At 35.3% G+C, this 25604-nt stretch overlaps 1 protein-coding gene across 1 annotated transcript in view; it reads left to right on the top strand.

The window, feature by feature from the left end:
- The first annotated feature begins 18 nt into the window (after nt 1-18).
- Nucleotides 19-25604, top strand: part of LOC128550528 (uncharacterized PE-PGRS family protein PE_PGRS46-like) — a 41883-nt gene continuing 16297 nt past the window's right edge. Inside the window, exons 1-15 of the mRNA XM_053529738.1 lie at nt 19-62; nt 527-861; nt 1278-1427; nt 2157-2321; nt 2501-2563; nt 2969-3031; nt 3158-3220; nt 3846-4006; nt 4239-4380; nt 4650-4897; nt 5332-5581; nt 6453-6596; nt 7384-7573; nt 8617-8797; nt 10331-10433. Of these exons, the coding sequence (XP_053385713.1) occupies nt 19-62; nt 527-861; nt 1278-1427; nt 2157-2321; nt 2501-2563; nt 2969-3031; nt 3158-3220; nt 3846-4006; nt 4239-4380; nt 4650-4897; nt 5332-5581; nt 6453-6596; nt 7384-7573; nt 8617-8797; nt 10331-10433 (2302 nt within the window). The remainder of the gene's footprint in view (nt 63-526; nt 862-1277; nt 1428-2156; nt 2322-2500; nt 2564-2968; nt 3032-3157; nt 3221-3845; nt 4007-4238; nt 4381-4649; nt 4898-5331; nt 5582-6452; nt 6597-7383; nt 7574-8616; nt 8798-10330; nt 10434-25604) is intronic.

The following is a 25604-nucleotide window of genomic DNA, read 5'->3' as shown; positions in this document are numbered from 1 at the left end:
GAAAAGAACAGAAAAACAATGAGAAATGAGAAAGAAAGTAATAAAAGCTATGTTGTTGTGTTGTTATATGCTTGTATTTTATTTAGAACACTTAATTTGGGTATCATGCTTTTGTTTCTGTTCTATTTGTCTGTTTTATTTTTTTTTTTGCCCTCAAATCTAAATTTAGAAAATTCTGAACTGAAAATTGCATTTTAGTAATTTCAATTTTCAAAGCGCATTCTGTCAGTGGAAAGCTTAGTAACATTTCTGAAATGTTAATTTTATTGATTGATAAAGAAAGGTTCCTAAAAAGTTGTGGCATTTGATTATAGCCTAACTAAATCAGTGCTGTAAAATACAACGATAGGTTAGCTAAATCAGATCTGTAGCACACAACTAGATAAGTCAGTGCTGTACCATACGACGTTAAGTGAGCTAAACTGGCGCTGTTACAAACGATTTTAGGCTAGCTGAGTGACTGGTGTAACATACGACTTTACCTAAATCAGGGCTGTAATATAAGACATTATGCTAGCTAAATCAGTACTGTAACGTATCAACTAAAACTTGGTGGTGGACAGACTGGTAGTGCCTCATGGCAGTGGAACACTTCCGGTGGAAGTGCCGCTGGTAGGAACCAGGGGGTATCTCTAGAGGCTAACAGAAAAGCTATAGAATCTTTGCTTGCACAACTTAAACAGACAGGAGGGAGGAGCGGAAGTCCCTCGTCCTCTTGGCAGTGGAACACTTCCGGCGGAAGTGCTAGTGCCGGGACAGGATCTGTTGATGCAAACAGGAAGGCTATAGAATCTCTTCTAGCGCAGCTTCAACTGGCAGGAGGACAGGGCGGAAAGTCTTCATGGCAATGGACATCAACTGGTGCGTGTGATTAAAACAGCAGTCTGTAAATATAAACAAGTTTGGCTTTAAAACTTATTTGCCTGGATGTCTGGTTACACTTTCCCAGTACATCTGCTTACAAACGTGATTGAACTGTTTTGTAATAATTTGATGAGTATTGCCTGTACATTTTGTATTATTAAACAATGAAATAAATCAGCCGTTGCATTTGGAACACAGAAAACAGATTAAACTTCCTCTAGTGTTTGACGGTATTTTAACACCTAAATGTTCGCTTTTCCTATCTAGACGCTTTTCAACATTTCAGAATTGACAAAGGCATAGTTTGTAGTTAAGAAAGAGTTTTAAATTGTTGGAGCAGATGCGAAAATGTGTATTAAAGCCGCAGAATTTAAAAATGATAATTTTTCACTCTATCTGTATCAATATTTCAGGTGGCACTGCTGCAGGACAGGAACTGGACATGGCTAAACTTAATGCCATCTTGAAACAGATGCAGGAAACGGCTACGTCGTCTGGGACCAGTTCCTTTAATACTTCCGGTACATTTGTTACGTCCGGTGGGCAGTCTGCGATAATTTCAGGTAACATGTCGGGTATTTTAATTTTTCAATGAATTTTAACCATTTCATATTTTCTTATGCAATATAGTTTCACATATCAACAAATTAATCGTTTCTCAAAGTCTGATCATCGTATTGACAGTTGATTTTGCAATTACAGAATCCTGAAAATTGCCAGTGTACGCTTTTCATGTAATCGCCACATTTTAATATTAGAAGAGAATCAGTTTATTTTCCTTTCCGTGTGGACCATCGTTGTGACGCTCCTTCGCATGGCGATAACACGAAGAGAGGGTGCGAAGATGCGATGCGATGGCGTGATTATCCAATGCCAAATACACTTGAAACCGCATTATAAACATTACATTATCGCATCTTGTTTTCGCATTGCATGCTCGATCCCTCGACTGCGAAATTACGCTGGTGCAATCTCTGTATTATACTTTCACATCATGATATCGTAATTTCTTCCGTAGATCGATGGGATTATATTGCAATATAAAATACTATGTGAAATCACGAGGCAAAAGTGCGATATTGATGTCGCGTCTTTACATCGTATTTTAATAGTAAATATACCAGCGTGACACCTTCAAGGTCCTATTACATTTTGTACTTGCATTTACGTCTGTGCTGAATGATGCCCAAGTATTTGGCCAGTCGCGGGGAGTTAAATCGGTCAAAATCGTACAGATCTACGTTTATCCAGATGGGCAGTTTTGATACCGGTATACTTTTTGCCTCTTTTAGTTGGTATGGGAAGTAATACTGGTGCTGCTGGAGGTAACACAGGTTCAAAGAGAACTGTTCAAGTAAGACAGGAAACACAACAACCAACGCGCACAGAGACAATCGTTGGTGGGCGTGTTGTAGGCGGGGCTTTCGGAGGGGCGGTGTCTGGTTCGTCTTCAGGAGGTAATCATAATACAGTTTGTTTATTGCATTATGAGAAAAAACTTTGGATTTTTTATTACAAAAGTAACTTGTGAGCCATTACAGCATGTAATACCGCAATCAAAGACTGTTTTAGAATGTGCATGTAGATCTACACTTGATCACCGGATGATTATATTCATGATTGTTATTGTAAATAGGCCAACAGACAGGCGGTGTTTTGGTACAAGAGACCTTAAGTCGAGGAGGGAGCGGCGGACAGGGTACGGGACAGTATATTAATATAACATAATATAATGCATTAACTATATATATAAAGTATATATATTATGTATAATATATTAACTTGCAATAACTCAATTAAAGAATATTTTAGAATTTGTATGTACACTTGATCACCGGATGATTACAATTATGATTGTTATTGTAAATAGGCCGACAGACTGGCGGGGTTTTGGTACAAGAGACCTTAAGTCGAGTAGGGAGCGGCGGACAGGGTACGGGACAGTATATTAATACAATATAATATAATACATTAACTATATATATAAAGTATATATATTATGTATAGTATACTAACTTGCAATAACTCAATTAAAGAATAATTTAGAATTTGTATGTACACTTGATCACCGGATGATTACAATTATGATTGTTATTGTAAATAGGCCGACAGACTGGCGGGGTTTTGGTACAAGAGACCTTAAGTCGAGGTGGGAGCGGCGGACAGGGTATGGAACAGTATATTAATATAATATAATATATTAACTTGCAATAACTCAATTAAAGAATATTTTAGAATTTGTATGTACACTAGATCACCGGATGATTACAATTATGATTGTTATTGTAAATAGGCCGACAGACTGGCGGGGTTTTGGTACAAGAGACCTCAAGTCGAGGTGGGAGCGGTGGACAGGGTACGGGACAGTATATTAATATAATATAATATATTAACTATATATATTAAGTATATATATTAAGTATAATATATTAACTTGCATTAACTCAATTAAAGAATATTTTAGAATTTGTATGTACACTTGTTCACCGGATGATTACAATTATGATTGTTATTGTAAATAGGCCGACAGACTGGCGGGGTTTTGGTACAAGAGACCTCAAGTCGAGGAGGGAGCGGCGGACAGGGTACGGGACAGTATATTAATACAATATAATATAATACATTAACTATATATATAAAGTATATATATTATGTATAGTATACTAACTTGCAATAACTCAATTAAAGAATATTTTAGAATTTGTATGTACACTTGATCACCGGATGATTACAATTATGATTGTTATTGTAAATAGGCCGACAGACTGGCGGGGTTTTGATACAAGAGACCTCAAGTCGAATGGGAGCGGCGGACAGGGACGGGACAGTATAATACAATTAATCAGAAGTCATTAACTATATATTTAAAGTTTCTTAAAAAATGTTAGTATCTACCTTGCAATAACTAATAAAATATTTTTAGAATTTGTATGTACACTTGATCACCGGATGATTACAATTATGATTGTTATTGTAAATAGGCCGACAGACTGGCGGGGTTTTGATACAAGAGACCTCAAGTCGAGGAGGGAGCGGTGGACAGGGCACGGGACAGTTCGAAACAAGATTTACAGCTCAGGGAAGTCGTCCTTCAACATCTGATTCTGGCACGGTTGTCTCCCTTGTCAAACAAACTGTTCAGGTAAGCTCTGTCCGCTTACGCTTTAAACAAAAATATCTATCTTTTAGTAAAGTCAGTTTTTACGCTTTTGCTTATAATAGATCTATCATAAACTTTGCTTCACGTTAGACACTGGTTTATTGTCGCTTAAAATAGTCTAAAGCTATGTATCATAAAAACAAAATCTATTGCAAAATAGATGTAATACAAATACTTTAAAGCGGTGTTATAATTCTATGTTGTATTATCTAAGGGTGAAGCTAGACAAGGTATACCCGATAGATCGGCTCCGCGTGGAGCGGAAGCACGAGGTGTTAGGAAGCAAGCTGATGGTCGAATTGTTGGAATTAGTGTACCTGCCCATAGTGAATTCGTCTCCGGAGCCACAGTAATTGGTACGACACTGATATAGACCATGTTTTTGTTTGGTTGATTTTAAGAAATATGTAAATTTCATTTAGATCTTTAATATTCATTGACGTCAATCATATCTTAAGACTTGTATCCATTGCCACTGTAATTAAACTTGATAAGGTGAAATGAAAAGTAACAAACGAATTTTTGATAAGTTTAGAACTGAACCTATATAATATTTACTACGTATAGTATGTGTATATGATAGCCAATATTAGCCATCCAATAAAATAAAATATTAACTCATCAGGTAAAGGTGAAAAGACTGTTAGAGTCACCAACACCCAGCCTCAGATTCGTATCAAAGAAATAGTGCAGGAAGTCAATCCGATGATGTTCGAAGCCACGGGAGGATTTGCTAGTGGTGGAGCTTCCGGTTCCGGTACCTCGTCTTGGCAAACTTCCGGTTCAAGTCAGTCAGGTGGTACCTTTGGCGCAGCTTCAGGATCAGCTTCCGGCGCATCATCTGGTGGTTCCGGTCAATTTGTTGGACGTCAGGTTGGTTCATCATTGTGATATTTTGATGATATAAATGTTCTTGCGTAAGTCCACACATATCAGCGTGGATACCTTATTAAACTGTCCTTTATCCGATTAAACTGTTCTTTGGAAACGGTATTTACAAAGTCAGTTATTTCAGTTAATTCGGTTAATTAAAGGCATGAGAAAGTTTTAAAATAGCGCATTAGCAGAATTTTTTATCCTAGCTGTTTTAGCTATTGTTTTAAGGATCCATAAGGATTACTCACAATCGATTAACATAAATTATTTTCTGTGTTCTTCGGTTTTTCAAAAAGACGTGAGCTTTTATAAGCTACATAAAGGCCGAATAAATGCCGAAAATAGCACACTTTAATAATAAGTAATGCACAGAAATTGGCAATGAGAACAATTTGCAATTACCTAAAATGACATGGTTTTTAATTATTAAGATTATTACCGATGCAACTGGCATGGCTGGCGGAGATTTCACACAGATGGGCAAGGTTGTTGGCTCAGGGGGCGGAGTCAAAAGAGTGATTGACACCAATGTGAAGAGAATGCCAGCAGGGGAGGTACAGTTCAATGCCGAGGGAGGAGTCAGCTTGGCCTCGCTAGGACTAGGAGGCGCAGAAGGTGCAAACATAATCAGACAAACGATGAGAATTGAACCGGCCGGTAATGGGCAGTTCACAGGAGAAGGTAGAGTTTTATTTAGAATGAAATCTCTCGTTGAAGTTCAGATAGACCTACATGATAAATGTTTTACGCCCAGAGACTAATATCAAACTCATTTCTAAGGGGTGTGGGGAGGGGGTGAGGATGAAATGTCCTATGCATACTGTATTACTTCAGGGGCCAGAATCAAACTGTTTTCTTGCGGGATAAATGTCATTTACATACTGTGTACAGTATGACATGAAATTTGTATAATTATATTGTTTATTTCCACCTCACTCCCGCACCCCCATCCCCACCCCCCTCCCCCTCAATAAAAAGGGTTTGATACTGGCCATTGAGGTTTTGCGTATTAAAATGTCGTTGATGCTAAAAACAAAGTCATCTGCAGACTTCCGAGTCAGTTTTGTTTAAACAATATTTGAGCCGTGCCATGGGAAAACCAACATAGTGGGTTTGCGACCAGCATGGATCCAGACCAGCCTGCGCATCCGCGCAGTCTGGTCAGGCTCCATGCTGTTCGCTTTTAAAGCCTATTGGAATTGGAGAAACTGTTAGCGAACAGCATGGATCCTGACCAGACTGCGCGGATGCGCAGGCTGGTCTGGATCCATGCTGGTCGCAAAGCCACTATGTTGGTTTTCCCATGGCACGGCTCATTTAATGAATATGCGTATAACATACCGATAAAAGGTCATTTGGACTCCCATAATGATATAAAGTCGAAGAAATCGATATTGAATGTAATTGCTTTTACTTAAATGTATGATTTTACAATAAAGAATATGAACGAATTTTGTTATACAGTTCTTTTGGCTGGAAATAAGTACTGACATCTTAAGAATTCTGTGTCCGTCATTTGAAAACATAATCACAGTCGCTTACATATTTTCAGGTGGGCAGTTCCAAGGTAGTCTAAGTGGTTCCTCAAGTGGTTCCTCAGGTGGCGGTTCTCAGGGATTCATATCCGCAAACACTCTGAACCAAGGTTTGGGAGGAGCTGGTCAAGGTGGATCGTTCTCAGCCAGTAGATCTTTCAGTATGTACCCAATTTGGAATATTTATTCCTGGGCCATGTGAATATTTTACTGAAAATGTTAAAGTTATTCTGACTTTAGAAACACGAGGTACAGGTTTGAGATAAACAAAAGAATTATAAGTTTTCATAATATTGCTGTTTATTTGCTTCTGTTTCGAAGCAAGCTTTGCTTATAGAGCATGCAGTTCTATGACTTAGAGAGTTCAAAATAGAATAAAATTTACATGAACAAATATTTCAAGAACTGTAGAAATCTTGTAACTGATACTGTTTGTTTAGTAATCTCAAAACACTTGCAGTGATGCATGAAAATAAAATACGCCAGTCCATGTAAGAAATGTATTATTTCACTTCGGTAAAATTACGGTATGTCATCTTTGACATCAAAAATACATAGAATGCAATAAGATATACGGTACTTGTAAATACTATTGACTACCAACCGATCGTGTAACCGTTAGTTATTAAACAAATAAAATTTGAATTAAAGGTACTCTCAGTTTTAAGTTTATTCTTATTGTAAAATGTTCAAATAATAGGTAAGTATAGATGAAACACGATAATTTGACTTTATCATATTATGTTATATTTTAATAACAGTCCACGCTTTGAGTGGAATTAATTTACAACTTTTGTAAGTTTTGTATACAAGTATCAAGGTAAGATCACTTTCACTGGTATGACCTTTCTCGTCATTATGATATTGCCGGTTAATGTTTGTCAATAGCTTTCACTATACATGTAATATTAAAACACAAAATTATGTCATTTGTAATGTTTGACACAGGTGGATCTTCAGGAAGCGGAGGTGCAGGAATCATGGATATGAATGCACTTAATCGTGGAGGTCAAGGGTCAATAACGTCACAAAGGTCAATGAGCGCTCAGGGTAATTCAAACCTTTTCCCGTTGCTCCCACTGATTGGTGACAGTGCAGAGAATTTTATAGAAGGATTAGGAGGCAAACGCAAGCGAAGGTCAGTATTAAAGATCAAGGAATGCCTGATGTATAAAAGCCGCCCTCTAACCTAACGCTGAAAGAAATTTTAAAGTCTGTCCGCTTTTGAAAAAGACATGGCAGTTTAAAATTTGGGAAAATTGCTGATTATTGAGGCAGCCATTTTAGTGTGTTTATGACGTCATTAACACACACTGCTGAATTCTTTATTTAGCAAATAACCTATTTAATAGATTAATTTCTATTAATTATTTTAGTGTAAGCTGTAAATTATGATAACTTCTTTCATTATAGATGAAAAAATAGAGAAATTATTTTCAGAATTAAGAAAATACACTTCATATATGCAAATAGAAATTTAATAAATCCGCCATTTTGTTTAATGTTGCCATGGAAACAAAATGGCTACCATTTTGATCAAATATTAAATTTGTTCATATCTTCCTCATTTTTAAACTGATTTTGAAAATTCTTTCACTTCTTTAAATGATTTAATCAACCCTAGCAGACAGAATTAACAAAATAGCAATATTCCTTTTCCCTTTGATGCCTTGTTTGAAATGAGATGCACAGAGATATACAATAATGAGTTACATATTAATTAAAATACACAATATATAGGATGCACAAATGTTACTGTTAGCATAAATTGCATTACGATCCTTGTATATTTTATTATTGGTACATTAGTTCAAGGCCGCTTATATTTTTGGATCTAACAGTATGACTGTAAGACAATTTCACCTGCTAGTATTAGTTTTCCTAGTGATCTCCTTCTACTGAGCTCTACTTTGCAAAACTCTTTAAAACAATGCAAAGCTAGTTACTACCTCTGTAAATGTCCATTTTAATCAGCAATAAAAGCACTATTGTGTTTTGAATAAGATTTAAAAGCTATTGATATTATCCATTATTTACAAAATATTTCGTTAATCGAATTTGGCATTCATCTTAGCCATATAATACCATAACGAAGTAAAAGAAACCTACATTTCGTATTGTTTGAATTTTGGCAATTTTTCTTGTTGATAATATACCAATAAATTGACATATCTTCTACAGGTCTACACGAAAATCTCGTGCAAAGAGAGCTGCAAATAAACAGAACTACCAGGCATTAGTGACCAACTGTCAAGGCCAGGACGGTCAAGGACCATCTATAATGGTGGTTGCTAATAAGGGAGATGTGCAGTTTGCACTGAAGACATACAACCATGATCCCGCTGTTTTATCCGTACCGGCTGTAAGTGATTTAAATATAGTTAAAACTCGGTATCTCGAATCCCAATGGATTGAGCGTTTTGCTTCCAGATAATCGAAATACGACTTAAAATGATATTTTGTGAACGTGTTTCCCGGGGCGGGACTTCAATATGTCTCCGAGATAGAGGGAATTTTGAGATAAGTGAGCTTGAGATATCGAGGATCAACTGTATTTGAGCCGTGCCATGAGAAAACCAACATAGTGGGTTTGCGACCAGCATGGATCCAGACCAGTCTGCGCATCCGCGCAGTCTGGTCAGGATCCATGCTGTTCGCTATTAGTTTCCCTAATTCCATTAGGCTTTGAAAGCGAACAGCATGGATCCTGACCATACTGCGCGGATGCGCAGGCTGGTCTGGATCCATGCTGGTCGCAAACCCACTATGTTGGTTTTCTCATGGCACGGCTCATTTGTATATTTGTAAAGCATTTAATCGTTTTTTGCTTTGATATCTAATACACTGAACCGAATTCTGTGTTTTTTTCCTATATACAGTCAAACCTGCGCTAAAGATCACCTCGGAACAGAGACTAACTGGTTCCAAAGACAGCTGGTTAAATGTTTCCTATTTTAGCATTTACAGTGTTCCTTTAACCTGTGAGTTAAGACCACCTGACAAATAAGAACACTTTTTGTTGCTCACAATGGTGGTCTTTATAGCCAGGTTTGACTGTAATAATTTTAATTGAAGGGATGACTCATGTTTATGTTATAACAGCTGCAAAGTACCGAAGCATCCCGAGGGATTCTGCAAATGTTATAACACGTAACAAACATGCGTTTGCGCTGTTCTAGCGTAAAACGTATAAAAAGCGGGATGAAATGAATATAACATGTAACATGTAGATAAGAGTTCATTTCTTTGTTTTAGTTATGCATTATATGGCCATTATACCACCGGCTGTGACTAAATACAGAGTTGGTGCACCTGTGATATATTACAGACTCCGGTATATACCGGATTAACTAAATTTGAAAGAAAATATCTTTAATGTATATATTTTGTAACCATGGTGATACTAACCCTAACCTCTAGTCAGTATATTATGCATTTGATACTCTAAATGCGTGCGGACATGCAAAAAAATGAGTAATTTTGCCGTGCGCTCCAATGGATAATAATTCCGCGCAGGCGCAGAACGGCTGCACCAACTCTGCAATGAAAAACATTCTATACCACCACGTTTCGCCACGGAACGCGGATTTGAAAAAAAGTGTGTCAACAGCACATGATCTCTTTCTTAACACACTTTTACTCCCCTCATAAGATATCCCTTGGAAAAAACAAAAATAAGAGCATGTTTATGTCAGAATGTGGTCGCAACAGTTACTAATTTTATAAGAAGCTTCATTTCAGGTCTGGACTGACAATTGTGTAGAACTATTTAACCTTCCATAAGTTCCCTCGCTAAAAACGCACACCAGGTACGACACACTAACAGCTGAAAGGTGCAGATAAATTCATGTATGGAGTAGTTAAAACATATGAAATACCTGATCTTACATTTCAGGTTGAAGGTTGGAACGACGTCACGTTGATATATGACGGACGAGCATTGACGGGTGTTGTAGAAAACTGGAAGGGACTGCACAAAGCTTCCGTCAACTTACAAGGTATTTGTTGCAACCTTTGGTGATAACTTTAAAAAATTATTCAATTTTATTTGGAATGAACTTTATCATGATATGAACTTGTGCATCTCCTATTTTTTGTCAGCCTCCGCCCCTTATTTTCAGAGTTATAGACCTTGAAATAGTCAAAAATGCACATTTTCACCTTGTAATGCACCTAGGTCAAAAAGCATATGATGTAAATGAATGAAAACTTGCATGAGTCTTTATCATGATATAAACTTGCAGACTTCTTATTTTTTGGCTGTTTCCTTTCCCTATCTATAGTTATGGCCCCTGAAATAGTAAACAAAAATGCACATTTTCATCTTATTATGTGCCGAGCTGAAAAAGTATTTGAAACCTTGCTAGAGTCTTTATCATAATGTAACCTTGCACACTTGGCATTCTTCTTGAGAATCTTAATGCTTATTACAGAGTTATGGCCCTTGAAATTGCCAAATTAGTGGGTTTTTTGTTTGTGATGCTCATAGTTCAAGAAGTAAATGGCCTAGAATAATGAACCCTTTTCATAACAGACTGCAAACATTTGAATTATTTTCCCTTATTTGTAACAAATGTACCAGTGGGGGCCTACAGACACATTCTAGTTTTTATAAAATTTGTATAATTTAAGATATTTAATCAAGCTCAGTAGTAACAAATTTCAAAGTGATTGCCACTGTCCAGAACGTTTCCTGAAAATTCATAATATCATTAATTTTGATCGAGGGAACCTAAAACTATTGGTAAAAAATAAAAAAAATAAGAAAAGTTGATATTTTACAGTAAACCTCGCACATAAGGAAAAGCTTAGAACCTCTTAACTAGCCTGGGAAGTCGTTGATATTATTTGTGCTTGTCAGAAGAAAACATACGTTATATCTATGCATTAAAGATCCCACTTAAATTGCGCTAATTAGTGTTAATTGGCATTCATCGAGTTTCTGATATTATCAACGCCTTGGGAAAGATTATCGGTTTTCTGTAATCAGATTAATTAACATGATTGTGATCATATTTGTGCTTTTTTGAAACGAAAACAGGCAATGCTGCCCAAAATTCGGCAATTTTCGTAGATCGCTATATCTTGATAGCTATTACGCAAATTTAAATTTATACTGACTGTAAAATTGTAACGACATGCTGGACGTATACATACTATGGTATTTGTCTATGACCTGGAAATGTTCGGGAACATTCGGTAGTACTCGATTTCCGATCTGTTTTTTCCGTGAAAATTCCGTTTCTTTTTTATCCATAGAGTATTGCTTTTAGAAGTTATAGCTCTTAATCAAACACCTGCATATTTCAGTTGAAATATATGTGGCGCTGCGGTTTTCCAACAGTATTTCAGTCATGTAACGGCGGGCAGTTAACCTAACCAGTGTTCCTGGATTCTGTACCAGTACAAACCTGTTCTCCGCAAGTAACTGCCAACTTCCCCACATGAATCAGAGGTGGAGGACTAATAATTTCAGACACAATGTCGTTTATCAAATCGTCACGGAGAACATGCGGGGCCCGAGGACCGAACTCGCGTCCCCGCAATCCGTAGACCAACGCTCTTACCTACTGAGCTAAGCGGGCGGGTTTCATCTTTCTGAAGAATTTCTATATGCTTTGATACTTCAGTAGTACAAGCCATTCGGCAGTTCTCGTATATGGTTAATTTCAAATTTGATCACTGTGTGCTTCACTGTCACTGTTTGGTGTTTTGGTAAATTATGGATATGAAAATTGCCATCAAAAGAAAATACATGTACACGACTTCAAATATCTAAGACAAATAGAGACTGAATAGCTAAGATGACTTCTACTTGCTTTTAAATAATTAAATATTCTTCGCTATATAATCTGACAGCGTGAAGCAAAATAATTAATTAGTTGAAAGGTTTAATTTTATTACATAATGCTAACTGGCATTTTTTTAATTGCTGTGTTACGATATAATCAAAAATATCAATGAATATAAATGCAAAAATATCTGTGATAATGCCTTCTTACCAACCAAACAACTTTGAAAATGACTTAGATTTAGATTTATAGTTCAAAGCGATGTAAGATCAATGTAGATGATATCCTCACAACAGGTGCGAGTGACATTTTTACATGTTTATTTTTGGGCGTGAAGGGTCAAACTTACGAGCCCTTGTTTCATAGTTAGACCATGTTACCACTTGACTTGTGCGTCGCTCTGGTAAATTATCGGAATTTAAAAGAGTACATTTATACTTTCACAGTGAAAAATATAAACAATATCTGTACCTCCAAATCAAAGTTAAAACTGTCATTACTCGTATAGTCGGTTGGTTGGTCATGAATTCGGTCCGTTGCAAAAGGTTCTAGAAAGACCTAGTACGTTCAATTGATAAAATTTTCTGGGACTGGCAATAAGCGAAAGGAGCTATCCACACGAAACATACCGCGCCCTGTTTGTGACAGAAAATATCTGGAGCGAACTACTTCCATATTTCAACAAAACTCATATTTATAATTACATGTACAACGAAGCGTAGATGTTCGTACACAACATAGTGTGTGACTTATTTTCATGTCTTTGATGGATATGTTGGAGGCAGTAAAAAGCGGCATCAATTCGCAATATAAGCTTTTATCTTTGTGATACGAACTTCTTGCACAATTTAGCGGAATTTCAATGATCAGCATGAGCTATAAATGTGTATCACATTTTTTTTCTGTCATGTACAAAAGAAGGGAAATCAGTATAACCACTTCTACAGTTTAAAATCGATTCCAAAGAATTTTCATACACATAATAATCAAGTTAATATTTGTACTACATATCAATTTTCTGGGAAGGACATTGATGGGAGTGGGGAAAAGGTGATGCGCTAAAGTGAAAATGTTTCTATCTTAACATATCAGAATTCGTTTTGTCATCTTTATCAAGGAATATTTGATTCGGATCACCCAGCCCAATCCCTGATTTTGATTTGTTGGTTAACTTCTATCTTAAATATTTCTTCACTTGTTTGTGTTCATCTTCATTTATTTATGACGCATTTTCTTTTCTGAGACGAGTAGAGTACATCAAGTGAAATTATGTTTAAATATGTAACATTCTAATTTCGAAGATAAGTACCTTTACCCATAATCCCCAGCCGTGCCTGTGTTGTGAACAACTTCCCAAGTTTTAAAAGGATTTTATGAAACTTTATACCATTGAAGTGACATATTTTTCAAGAAACGAGGAAAATGTGATGCAGGCAACAATACACTTCATTTCTCTTATTATACAATCTAAATTTTATGGAGATCGGTGTCAGTGGTGTTACCATATTCTTACCACCTGCAAATTGTTTAGCGGGGCAAAATGTTTTCCTCCCTGCAACAGATATTAATAACATTAAGTGATAACTCTAGTTTTCATCGGTAACGGACTGCAAAGTTCGTATAATTAAGTTTACACATGTAACTGAATTACATTTCACTCATGAACACCTACCACCGCCACATTTTAAAGTATTGTTCATTCATCAGTGAAATATATCTTGATCTTATTCTGAAAAATAGAAATATTCTCATTATGTCATTATTAACAGATGGTAATTGATATGAAATTATTACCTTCTTTGACGGTTTTTGTCCCATTTTCGTTGGCGCTTCAAGCCAGAGCTTATTAAATGTGTATCTGTACCGTCCGCTTTATTAAATCTTCTGCTACGAAACGTCAATTCTGAAAAATTGAAAAGTTACACACCAGTAGCATTTATTCCTCGTATCACAGCTAACACAAATATTTGATTATTATAAACTCAACATAAGTAGCAATATATGAGTTTGATCAAATATCAAGAAGTAAAGGCTGATGTTCAGTATTTAGACTTAAGTTAAAATGAAATTCAAATCAGTTTTACATGATTCTATCATGTTGCCTATAGTAAGCATTAAAATAGAAATAAACCCAATGCATGCTTATGCCATGAACAGAACTTGTCATTTATTTACTTTATTTTTCAAAAGGAAATACATTTTCGAAAACTTAAAATTTCACAAATGCTTTCAGCATACAACTTGACTAAATTACTGTCCACAGAGTTCACGTTATGGAGCTTTTGGAATCAAATTGCTTAAAATATTAAGTACCGCTTCATAATGTCTTAAAACTCTTCTGTAACAGTGGTTGTCAGAACCTTAATCAATCATGCTATTAAACATTTGTAAATAAATTTCAAAAAAGCACATTTCTATCCAAACACAAAGACCTCTTGCTCTGCTTAGATAGTCAACGAAAGTCCCCCCTTTTAATCCCCCCCCCGGGGGAATGGACAAAACCCAACTTATTTCTAGCCTGTTAATGGCAGATGTCCCCTTTTCTTTTTTCCTGACACCCCACGGGGGCCCAAACCACTGCGGGAAAAATTGTTCTATTATAAATATTTAAAGTAGTTTAACCAAAAAGCAAGGTGCACTATTCGGTACTCTGCCGCGCCCGGGAGTTTTAAAACACTTACCCCAAACCGGGGGGAAAAACCAGGCTAAACCCTGGCCCGTCCCCCTACCCACAAAAATTTGCATAATTATTGTCTATTTTCAAAACAAATTTTTTTGTCTTTTAAAAACAAAATTGATTAGAAAACTCTTTACGATTACGTTAAAAAAACTATAAAAAGGGTTTTTGGGAAAAAAAATTTGTTTGGGGGTGCTCAAATTTTTTTTTAAAAGAAATGGCTTTCATTGAATATTACACTTTATTAAAATTTTAAATTCGTGAAAACGCAAAAGTGTAATTAAAGGCCCAAGTTTTATTTATATATATTTTAAATAAAAAGCTATTTTAATTTTTCAAACTTTTCTTTTAAAAAAGAAATGGCTCTTTCAACCTTTTATGATTAAATTTAACACTACCCCCCTTTTAGTAAAAATTTTTCAGTTGAATTTTTTTGAAGAACTTTAAGGGCCCGATAAAATAAAAAACCTCGAAAATTTAAAGCTTTTCATTTTCTACCTTTCCCGGGATTGTACTTTTTTGTAGAATTGCCACTGAAAACACTTAAAAAAGTTTTAAAACAACAGTTCAACGTACATTTTAAAGGCCGCCCCATTTAAAAATTTCCCTCTTTAAATTTTTCCTTGTGTAATGATTTCCTTAATCCCTCGTATTTTCTTTTTTTAAAAACAAACCCAAAAAAAAATTCTATCGGCCCCCTCTTTTTAAATTAAAGGTTCCCCCCAAAAATTTTTGGACTCGGGGGGGCCAAGGGTTTTAAAACTTTTTTTTCGTGGGGGAAAGCAGGGACCCGGCGTCCTTCGTACGGGCTCGCGAGTCGTACGGGCGTTTCGACGGGCCTACCAATGTCTCCCACGGTGCCCTTTGGGGACAAAAAAAATAGTTCGGCGACTCAAAAAAATTTGGCATTTTTCGCAGGATATCCGTACGGACATCGAAACAAGCCCCGGAGTGAAATCGTACGTTCCTTTTGGCTCGTGGGCGCTCTTTCCCGTGCCCTGTTCAGTGTCCCTGCAAAAGGGAAAAAACAAATTTTAGGTTTCGACGTCTAAAAAAAATGCCTTTTGTAGACATTTAAGAAATGGGTACCCCCTGCGACCCCCGGGGCGGACTTTTCCCGTTCCCCTTTGGGTTCCCTTTTATATGATGATATCTTACATTGATAGGGCGAGTCCCCTACGATAGTCTTTCGAAAAATCAGCACCCTGGGCATTTTCCAAACCCCGTGTGGGTTTTCCCCTTTCTAAGCTTTTGGCGAGTTTCCCCCCCCGCCTTCGAAAACCCGCTACGAGCTAGGAAAGCTCGGGAGCCCCCAGCCCTCAAACAAATTCAAAAAAAAAAAAAAACAATCCGCCCGATGGTCGTATGGGGTAAAACAAAAGTCCGTGCGGGAATGCCGGACTTTTTGGGAAAAAAATTCGACGGAAAACCTCTCTTACGGGGTTTCGACTTTTCTTTTGCCCAGAGTAATTAAAAAAAACCCCTGTCCCCGTATCAAATTCTCCGATGCCCGGGGTTTACTATATGATGCACTTGATACCCTTGACATTTGTTTTAACTACGTTGTTAAATCAATATATGATAAAATATTTTGGGTATTTAAAAATATTTTGCAGTTTATTTAATACTTTTTTTGAAAATCTTTTAAAACCCAAATTATAATTGCAGATTTTCAAGTTGGGAATATGCTTCTTTCATACCCTTCATTTACCTGGAATCTGAAACCGAAGCCTTTATTTTTCCCGTAATTACATGTTTTTTTAACTTATGTTAAATTTTATTTTTAATTTTTTGGGCCACTTGATATTTTGCTTTGGATTTTGTTATTAAAATTTATGATAAAAAATATTTTGGATTTTTTAAAACTTTTTGTATTTATTTTATAGGGCAAACCCGCGGAAAACCCTAAAACCCCTGAAAATTAATTCCCGTTGAGGCTACGTCGCCAATGCCCCCTAAAACGTAAGTTAAAACTGAATCGTTTCACGAAAATTAAATTGACAGGACTGTGTATTTCCGTTGCATTTAGAAAAAGGGATTTATACATTACATATTTTTTGTCTTTTTTACTGGTTTATCTAGTGTATGTGTATTCTTTTTTTTTTCCCTAATTCTTAAACTAGATTTAAAAAAAGGTTTTTCATTGAATTACTAGTAAAACCCCGTCCACCCTTTAAAAACCGTGATTTTTTCCCCCCAAACCCGGGCATAAAATTTTTTCTGGTTTTTCCCCGACCAGGGGCCCCCTTTTGCATCCTCAAAGCTTTTTTTTGGGTTTTTCCTGCGTGAAACCCCTTTCCCTTTAAATTTCCCTTTTCCCCAATTTCCTTTTTTTTTCCATCGAACTTTTAAAAAAGACAATTATTTTGGGAAAGGGTTTGGGCCAAAATCCCTGGCTCTTTTTCGCCTTTGGGGTTTTGGTGTCCGGAAATTGGTGACTTTTTCACTTTATTAAAATTTGGGAATACTTTGATATTTTTTTTTTGCGTCCCTTGTTTTGGGTTTAACACCGTTTTTGCAACAGAAATTTCGTCTTTTGAAAAAACCCATTGTTCCTTGATTCGGTACCAGTACAAAAACCTGTTCTCCCCCAAGAAACTTTAAATTTCCCCCACTGAATTCGGGGTTGAAACAAATGATTTTAGACAAAAGTCTTTTAAAAAAATCGTACGGAAACTACGCCCCCCCCAGGGTCAAACCCCTCGCGACCCGGGGGCATTTCCATAGCCCAAACGCTTTCCTACTGGGGGAAGTTTGGCGGGTTGTTTCCCTTGGGACAGCTTGTTTTGTTTGGGGGAATTTGGTGTAAATGGGGCTGTTAGCAAAAAATTGGGATTTATTTTTTATTGGTTTATACCTCAAAAGATAACAGTTTTGTTTAAATTTTTTAACTTACTTTGTAATTTTTTGGGAAATCGGGTTATTTTCATTTAATATAGAAATTATGGAAATTTTTGAGTAAAGCTTTTTTGTTCAAATTAATTTTTTTGGCCCCAATTAAGCTTTTTTTAAAGTTACCCTTTTCCTTTTAAAAAGGGGTTTTTTTTAAAACAAGGGCCCAAAAATTAACTTCAAACCCCCATTTTCCGCCCCGAAAAATTCTCCTATTATACTTATTGATAATGTTTCAAATTTCCCCCGAAATAGGGCCCCCGGTGGTAAAAGTTTTTTTAAGGCGTTTGCATAAAAAATTTTAAAGTTTCATGGATCGGCCCTTCATGTAATTCTTGTGGGGCAGAATTTAGCCCAAACGAAAATTTTTTTCTGAAAACCAAAGGGAAATGTAAAGTGGGGCGGACTTCTGTTTAAAACAACTAATATTTCCTAAGTCGTTTTGAAGAACAAAAGTCGGTTCAATAACCCTACGTCTCCCCTCGTGTAGTTTAAACTCGACAATCCTGGTAAAACCGCTAGATTTCCCCTTGGAGTGTGAAAACCTTTGGGGCCAAAACCTTAAAGAACCCCGGCAAAATTAATAAATAGGGCCGGGCTACATCAATTAAAGTTTTGGGTTTCCTGCTCTAATATTTGACCCCAAAACCCGGGGAAAAATATAACCTGATTTTGAAACAAAAACTTACCTTCAAAGGTCCCAAGGCCCAAATTAACAGTCTGCATTTGAAAAGAAAAAAGAGAAATTAGTTTATTTCCCTGTTTAAAATTAATAAAAAATTATAAATTGAAATTTTGAAAGTTTCGGGAATTAAACCCGGGAGCACGGGAAAGGTTTTTTCTTTTTGAAAAGGGGAATTCGATTTTTTTCCAAAACATCTTTTTTTTGGGACTACAAAAAAAGGGGAAGCTTTTAAGGGTAAAATTAAACCAACATCCCATTCGAAAAAACCCCCCTATCGTTCAACCCAAATTTCAGAAAATAAAAAATTAGAACGAATTTGAGGATTTGAAAAAAACCCTTTTTTTAATTTGATCTTTTAAAACAGATACCCTCCACATATTGGCCCCCGTTCAGACAGCGAACCCCCTCGGATTCTTTTTGGGAATTTTTTTGTTCATTATTGGTTTTGGGGCCAAAAATCCACCGGAACCAGGCCCAGGCTGCCCTAAACAAGACCCGGACCACACCTTAAAACGCTAGGGAAAAACGAATGTTCGAGGGGTTTTAAGTTTCTTGGTATTTCTAGAGGGGGCACCAATTTTTAAAAAAAGGTGATGTTTGGTTTTGGGCTTTCCTACAAAACCCACCCGGGCCAATTTTTTGGGATTTTCGACTTCTTCCTCTTTGGGGCCGTTTTCAACTCACCATTGGTGTTTTTTTTTGGGCTTCCTCCCAACGCTTTGTTTTCCCAAGACCCACATTATTTTTTTTGGGGTTTAAAGGCCTTTGCGATCGTTTTCCCGTTTCCTCCCTACACAAAGGCCTTCAAACTGCCCCCAAAACCCCTTTTCCTCAACAAAGAAAGGCCCTATTCACAAAAAATTGCATGACTGTGTCTTTGTGAAAAAAAATTATTGAAAAAATTCAAAAAGGGAATTGATACCAGATGAGGTTTTTTATAAAAAAATTTAAGGGGAAAACGTGTGTAGTCAGGGGTTTTGGTCTTTTCCGCCCGTTCTTTTGGTCATTCCTTTAAACTTTCCCCAAAAACCCAAAGGACCCCTCGAAACTCACCCCTCGGTAAACAAGAAGTGAAAAAAGGGCCAAATGGATTTAAACGGCAATTAGAACACATGAGGGTTTCCCTGTATTTCCCCAACAAAAATAATTTGTAACCTAAACCGAAAATCCTTTTTCCCTTTTTTAATTTTTTAAATTTTTTAAAAAGTGGGATTGAGATGCGCTTTTCCCCTTTATTGTGGTTTACGGGTGTTAGTTTGTGCCCCCGTGAACTTAAAAACTTTGGTAGTTTTTTCCCCAAAACCCTTGTTTTGGGTTGGTCCCTTGGAAAAAGGGTAAAAATATAGATCATACATATTTTAAAACTTAACTTACTTCCTTTTTTAAATTAACCCGGGTTTAAAAAGATACGTACCGGTGTAAGTTTAAAATTTTACTTTACTGGATCCAAAGTGTGTTTCTCGCCACCCTTGGGGGTTCTGTGTCACTTATTTTATTACTTTTACAGATTGTTTCTTTAAATAGAAAATGTGAAAATTTTGGGTTTTTACCCTCTGGAAAACGTATACTATCCTCATTTGCATCCAGTAGCTTTTGCACTATTTTTGTCTAGGATTGTTTTTTTTGTAATTTTGTATTTTTGGGTATATTTCTGGGAAAGATGGGGAGAAAGTGGGGGATTTTTTCTGGGAACCCTTGGGGGAAGTTGCCATAGGACGAAAAAAATTTTTATTTTTTTGGCATTTTTTTAAATTTTTGTTATATTTTTGTTTGAAGCCATTGAAAATTTAAAAAATCTAAATATCGTTTTAAACTCCTTTATTTATTCTTAAATCTTGCCCAAAATCCCCATCCCCCATTTTTGTCCTTATTTCAATTTTTACCTGTACCAACTTAAAACCCTGTCAGTAACAAAATCCCCCCGATGTTGGGGCAAATAGGTGCCCCCACGCATTTGAAAACCGACATTAAAGGATTTATTTACCTTGTTATACCCAATATATAAATAATTTATATTTTAGTATTATAACTTTTTTGCGGGTTTGTTGTACTTTGTTAAAAATTCTGTTAAAACCTAAAAAATCATTTCAGATTTTAAGTTAGAAATTTTCTAAATCTAAGCTATGTCCATATTTACATCCCTCCCGGGAAACCAAATAAACCCCAAAGCCTGTTTTCATTACGAAAGTATTTTTAACATTTGGTATAAATTTTAATTTATCTTTATGGAAATTGATATTTTTGCCCTTGGATATAATTATTTTCGTTTTTATATAAATTAACACTCCCCAACTTAAAAAACCTGAACAAACCCCAAAACCAAAAAAAATTGCCGCTTAGGCTCATCGTCATGTTTTCCCATAAAAAAAGGCTGTTCGGCTCTTGGGCTTGAAACCTTTTATCTGACCCCTGTTTTAAAATGGCTCTAAAATTGGATTGATTTTAAATAGGTTTTTAGAGAATATGCCGGTTATTAAAACAAAGGAAAACCGGGAAAATTGAAATGTATAAAAGCTACGCGTCTCAATAAATTTTTAAATGACCCCCGGGGAAAGTAAACTAAAACCAAAGGGAGGAGAATCACGAATTAAATTTTTTCACAGTCGCATTCTAACAAAGAACATAAATAGACGCCCTTGTTTTTTAAAACAAAACATTGCCACTATAAAGTCTCTCCAAAAATTTCCTCTTGAAGAAATTAAACCAAACAAAAAAGCGTAGGGTGTCTAATCATCCCGGTAGAAAAATTAAATTCAACCAGGTAACGAGATTAATTGAAAAAAAAATTTTATAAACCTTATAAAAAAAAAAAAATTTTTTAAGATAAAAAAAAAAAAATTAACACAAAGTTTGGAACTAGAAAAAAATATCAAAGGGGAATTTAGGGCATATTGTAAAAAAATTATTTTAATGGCACGGATTAAAAATAAAAAAAAAAATTTATTTCAGTATGAAAATTTTCAACATTACGTGTGAAAATAAATTTTATAAATTTAAAAAAGACCCAATAGCATAAAACACAAAAAGGAAATAAAAAAAAACCCCAAACAGCATTAAAAAAAAATTTCTTTACATATTATAAAAAAAAACCTTATTTTAAGACAAAGGGTGATAATTTTTAAAATAAAACTGAAAATTCTAACCCATGTGTTATATTTTTAGAGAACGTTTAAAGACCTATGTAACCCTTTAAAGCTAAAAGCTTTTTTCCGTGGGGGTCCATGAAATCTAAAAAGAAACGGTTTTAAGAAAAAAAATAATATAAAAATTAAACCCGGATTTTGGTAAAAGGGGATTACAAAAATTTGGCTAAACATTTTATTTAAAATTTATCCCCAATTAATAATTTTTTTTTTTATCAACTTATCACATTTGTTTTAAAACTTATTTACAGATACCTTATCCATAAAATTCATTTAATATACAAAATCGTTTTTTATTTCCCTGAATTTTGTTTAAATTCCCAAAAATAAATTTCTTAAAAATTCCTTTACTTACACCCGGAAACCCCAAAATGTCTTTTTTACTAGTTTTATTAAAAATACTAGGTAACAAAAAATTCTTCTGAGAAAGTCGGGAACTTTTAACAAAATTTCACTAAACCCCGGGCCAAAAAAACCTCTATGCTTTGATTTAGTCGTGTTTTTTCCCACTCTTTTTTCAAATTTACTTTTTAAATGCACATAGTCTTCCCAAAGTAAAAAAAACCCCGGAGGAAAACCCTTTTCTGAATCTAATGATTTTGTTTCGCATTCCTGAAAATTTTGTTTTTAAAATTTTTAAATTCAGACCAAAATTTCCCCAAAGGACAAAAAGAATAATCGAATGACATTGAAAAAGTGCAAAAACAAAAATTTCCTTGTGTTAAAATCCAGAAAATCTTAAATGTTTAAAAAGGCATCCAATTTTAAAAAACGCAAAATTTCCGTTTTTTCCCCCTTTTTTAAAAAAGGCTAATGAAATGTATAAATCTCAGCGCCCCCCCTAGCCCCCGGGTTTTAACGAAAACCCCAATTTTTGCGTGTGGCGTGAAATTTATTTTCCCGGGTTTTAAAACCTTTTTTTCTTTTAAAAAAATTATTCAGCCCTATAAATACGGTGTCTTATTTTCATTGAGCTCATTCCCCCCAGTCAATTTACTGACACTTGGCTTTTAGTCCTAGCACATCCTCTTATGCTGAGCGCTAACGTAAAAAGCTGCTGGACCGTTTGCACATCTTTGTCACGACGCGATGGGGATGGGAACCCACTTTTCTTCCGCCCCTTGCAAAAGGGGTGTAAATCACTAAAAGTCTAAAAAACCAAACCAAGGGGGTTCGGCTGTTTTATCTATATCCCATTTTTACTTTAATATAAGCTTTGTGAAACCCAATTTTCCAAAAAAAAACTATTCAAAAAATGGGAAAGCAAAATTAAACCCCCTTGCTTTTGTGGGACTTAAGCAAAAAAAATGTTTTATTTTTTAGCATGACCCCCCTCCCCAAAGATCTAGGTTTTGGGTTATAAAATTATCTAGAAATTCGAAGTCAATTTTCCCCAATTTTTTGATTTTTACCCTTAAAAATTTGTTTTTACCCCCCCCCACATTTTTAAGTTTTTGAGTCGAAATCTTGACTAAGTCGTTTTTTTGGGTTTACAAGTCAAAAGTTACAAATAAATTTTAACTGAAATGTCAAACCTTTATTTGTGAGCTGAAAAAACTCCCAAAGATCATTAGTTCCAGGAGTATGTATATTCATCTAAAAAATTTCGGGGTTAATATTTGGGAAATTTTGAGTTTGTTCTCAAAATTTTAAATTTCTATGCCCAAATTTAAAGTTGCAAAGTCAAAATTTGTGAGTTACTAAGTCAAAATTTTCTAAAATATCAACTCAAAATTTTCGCCTAAGTACCCTGGGAAAATTTCGATTAAATTTAAGTAAAAATTTTTAAATTTTAAAAAGAAACGTATTTTGAAATTTCGAGTTAAAAACTAAAATGGGTGGTTTGGGCCCCGGGCCCAAGTTTTAGGTACCTTGCGTATCCTGGGGCAAACCCCTCCCGGTTTTCAGATTAAGCTTTTTGTTTCATAAAAATCAATAATCTTTCGTTTTGGAAAGGGTTTTTCCCACCTATTTTTTGAGCCCATAGGGCCAATAAATAAGAGATCCCCTACATAAAACGTGTAGAAATGATTCTTGACCAAAATTTGGGGTACCGGTTTTAAAGTTTTTTATTTTGGGATAGGTAAAAGGGAAGGTAAACCTGGGTAAAAACAAATTTAATCTTTTATTTAAAATACTGCAATATTTGCCCATTTTTTGGAAGGTTTTGTCCTATTTCAAAGCCCTTTCCCCCGAATTTCAATCCCTGAAATTTGAAGGTATATTTCCGGGAAATTACAGTTTGAAATCGGGAAAAGGGCCAAGGGGCCCTTTTAACCTAAAATTTCTAAACGTCTTACTCGACATTTCGATTTAAAATAACTCTTAATTTCGATTTTTACTTTTAAAAAAAAATTTTTGCCCTTTAATTTTAACTTTAAATTTCGATTGAGTCCCTCAAAATTTTTCGATATTTAACTAAAAATTTAAATTTTAAAACTGGGAAATTTAAAACGCAGAAAACTCAAAATTTCGCGTAAAAATAATTACACCCTTATACAAATGCTCTTTTTAATTTAAACCGAATGGGTTTCATATTGGGTTGACGAAATTGTGTTGTTTTATCAAATATCCCAAATTTTTAAATCGGAAATTTTTCCACATTTGTAAACTATTAAAAAATTTTTCTTTAAATATGGACAGCGAGGAAAAAGGTTTTTTTTTCATAGGGGAAAATGTTTTGAAAAAGCTCAACATTTTTTTTTAATTTTCCCAATAAAATTTTTATTATAATTTGATAGTTTTATTAAGCTTTTTTCCAACACAGGGAACCAAAAGAAAGTTTTAAAATTTCGAAATTCAAACAAAGGTCAGATTTTTTAAACCCCAAACCAAATCCCTTTCAAGTTTTAAATTTCCCAAAAGGAAAACTTTCACCAGCGGTGTGGGTATGTCTCATGGGGCAAGAATAACATAAAATTACATTGAGAGGCAAGTAAAGCCCGGGGAGGAGACTGGGGTAAAAAAATTTTAAGTGCCCTTTAGGGTGAAAAAATTGGGGGGTATGTTTTTTTATGCTAGTTTTTTTAAAATTTTCCCAATAAATTGATTACTGAAAAAGGCCCATAGAGAAGGCAATTTGGTAGAATGGGACTGTTTTTGGAAATGGGGGGCAGCTACTGAAAAAGTAAAAATTTTGATGACGATGAGGGGTTTTTGCGGGCGTTATTTTAGGAGTTTTTTTTTTTGGGCAATGAAAAATGTGTTTTTATGTTTTATATGGTGATGATGGGGAAAATCCGGGTGTTGATGTAAATAGCACTTATGATGTGATTTTTCTATTTTTTTTGAATTGAGAAAAGGGGGGGAAAAAAGAATGGCATGTAGTAGATACAAAATGCTGTATTTAAGCTTGTTTTTTTTTTTTTTTTTGTTTCTTCTGTTGGTACGATATGATGATTTGGTGGAAGGGGGAGTTTTTGATGTGATTTATAGCGATGATGATGTATTCACTATAATGTTGTCGTGAAATAAGAATTTGCATGTATATGATTTGATTAGAGTTATTGGGTGAAAATTTTTATATTTTTATTTATGAAAGTGTAGTTTTAATAAAAAATTGGTTGAAACGTAAATCAATTTTTAAATTTTTTTTTTATTTTGTTTTTTTTGGTTTAAAAGTTTTGCACCAAAACAGTTTTAGGGCGTAAAGGCAAAATTTTCCCGCTTTGAAGGGCCCCAGGGGCCCTCCGTGATTTTTCCTCAAGGGGGGTGCACCCCGGGTAAAACCCCCGACCTTCCGTAAGCCGCGGATGGGGGGTTTTTTCCCCCCCACATGAGAATTCAACCCCCCGGTGAGGCCCGGGAAAAACAAAAAGGGGGGGGAGGGGGAAGCGTTTGAAAAGGAGCTACTCGGCCAGGGGGGGTTTCCCCATACTTCAATTAATCGAAATAACAGTAAAAATTAGGTTTTAATTTTTTTGTCAAAAATCATTAATTTTGAAATTGAAAGGGGCCCAAAATTGGAACTTAAATTAAAT

This window comes from Mercenaria mercenaria, chromosome 18, assembly GCF_021730395.1.
Source record: "Mercenaria mercenaria strain notata chromosome 18, MADL_Memer_1, whole genome shotgun sequence".
Taxonomy (NCBI): Eukaryota; Metazoa; Mollusca; class Bivalvia; order Venerida; family Veneridae; genus Mercenaria; species Mercenaria mercenaria.
This window is presented reverse-complemented; position numbering and strand designations above follow the sequence as displayed.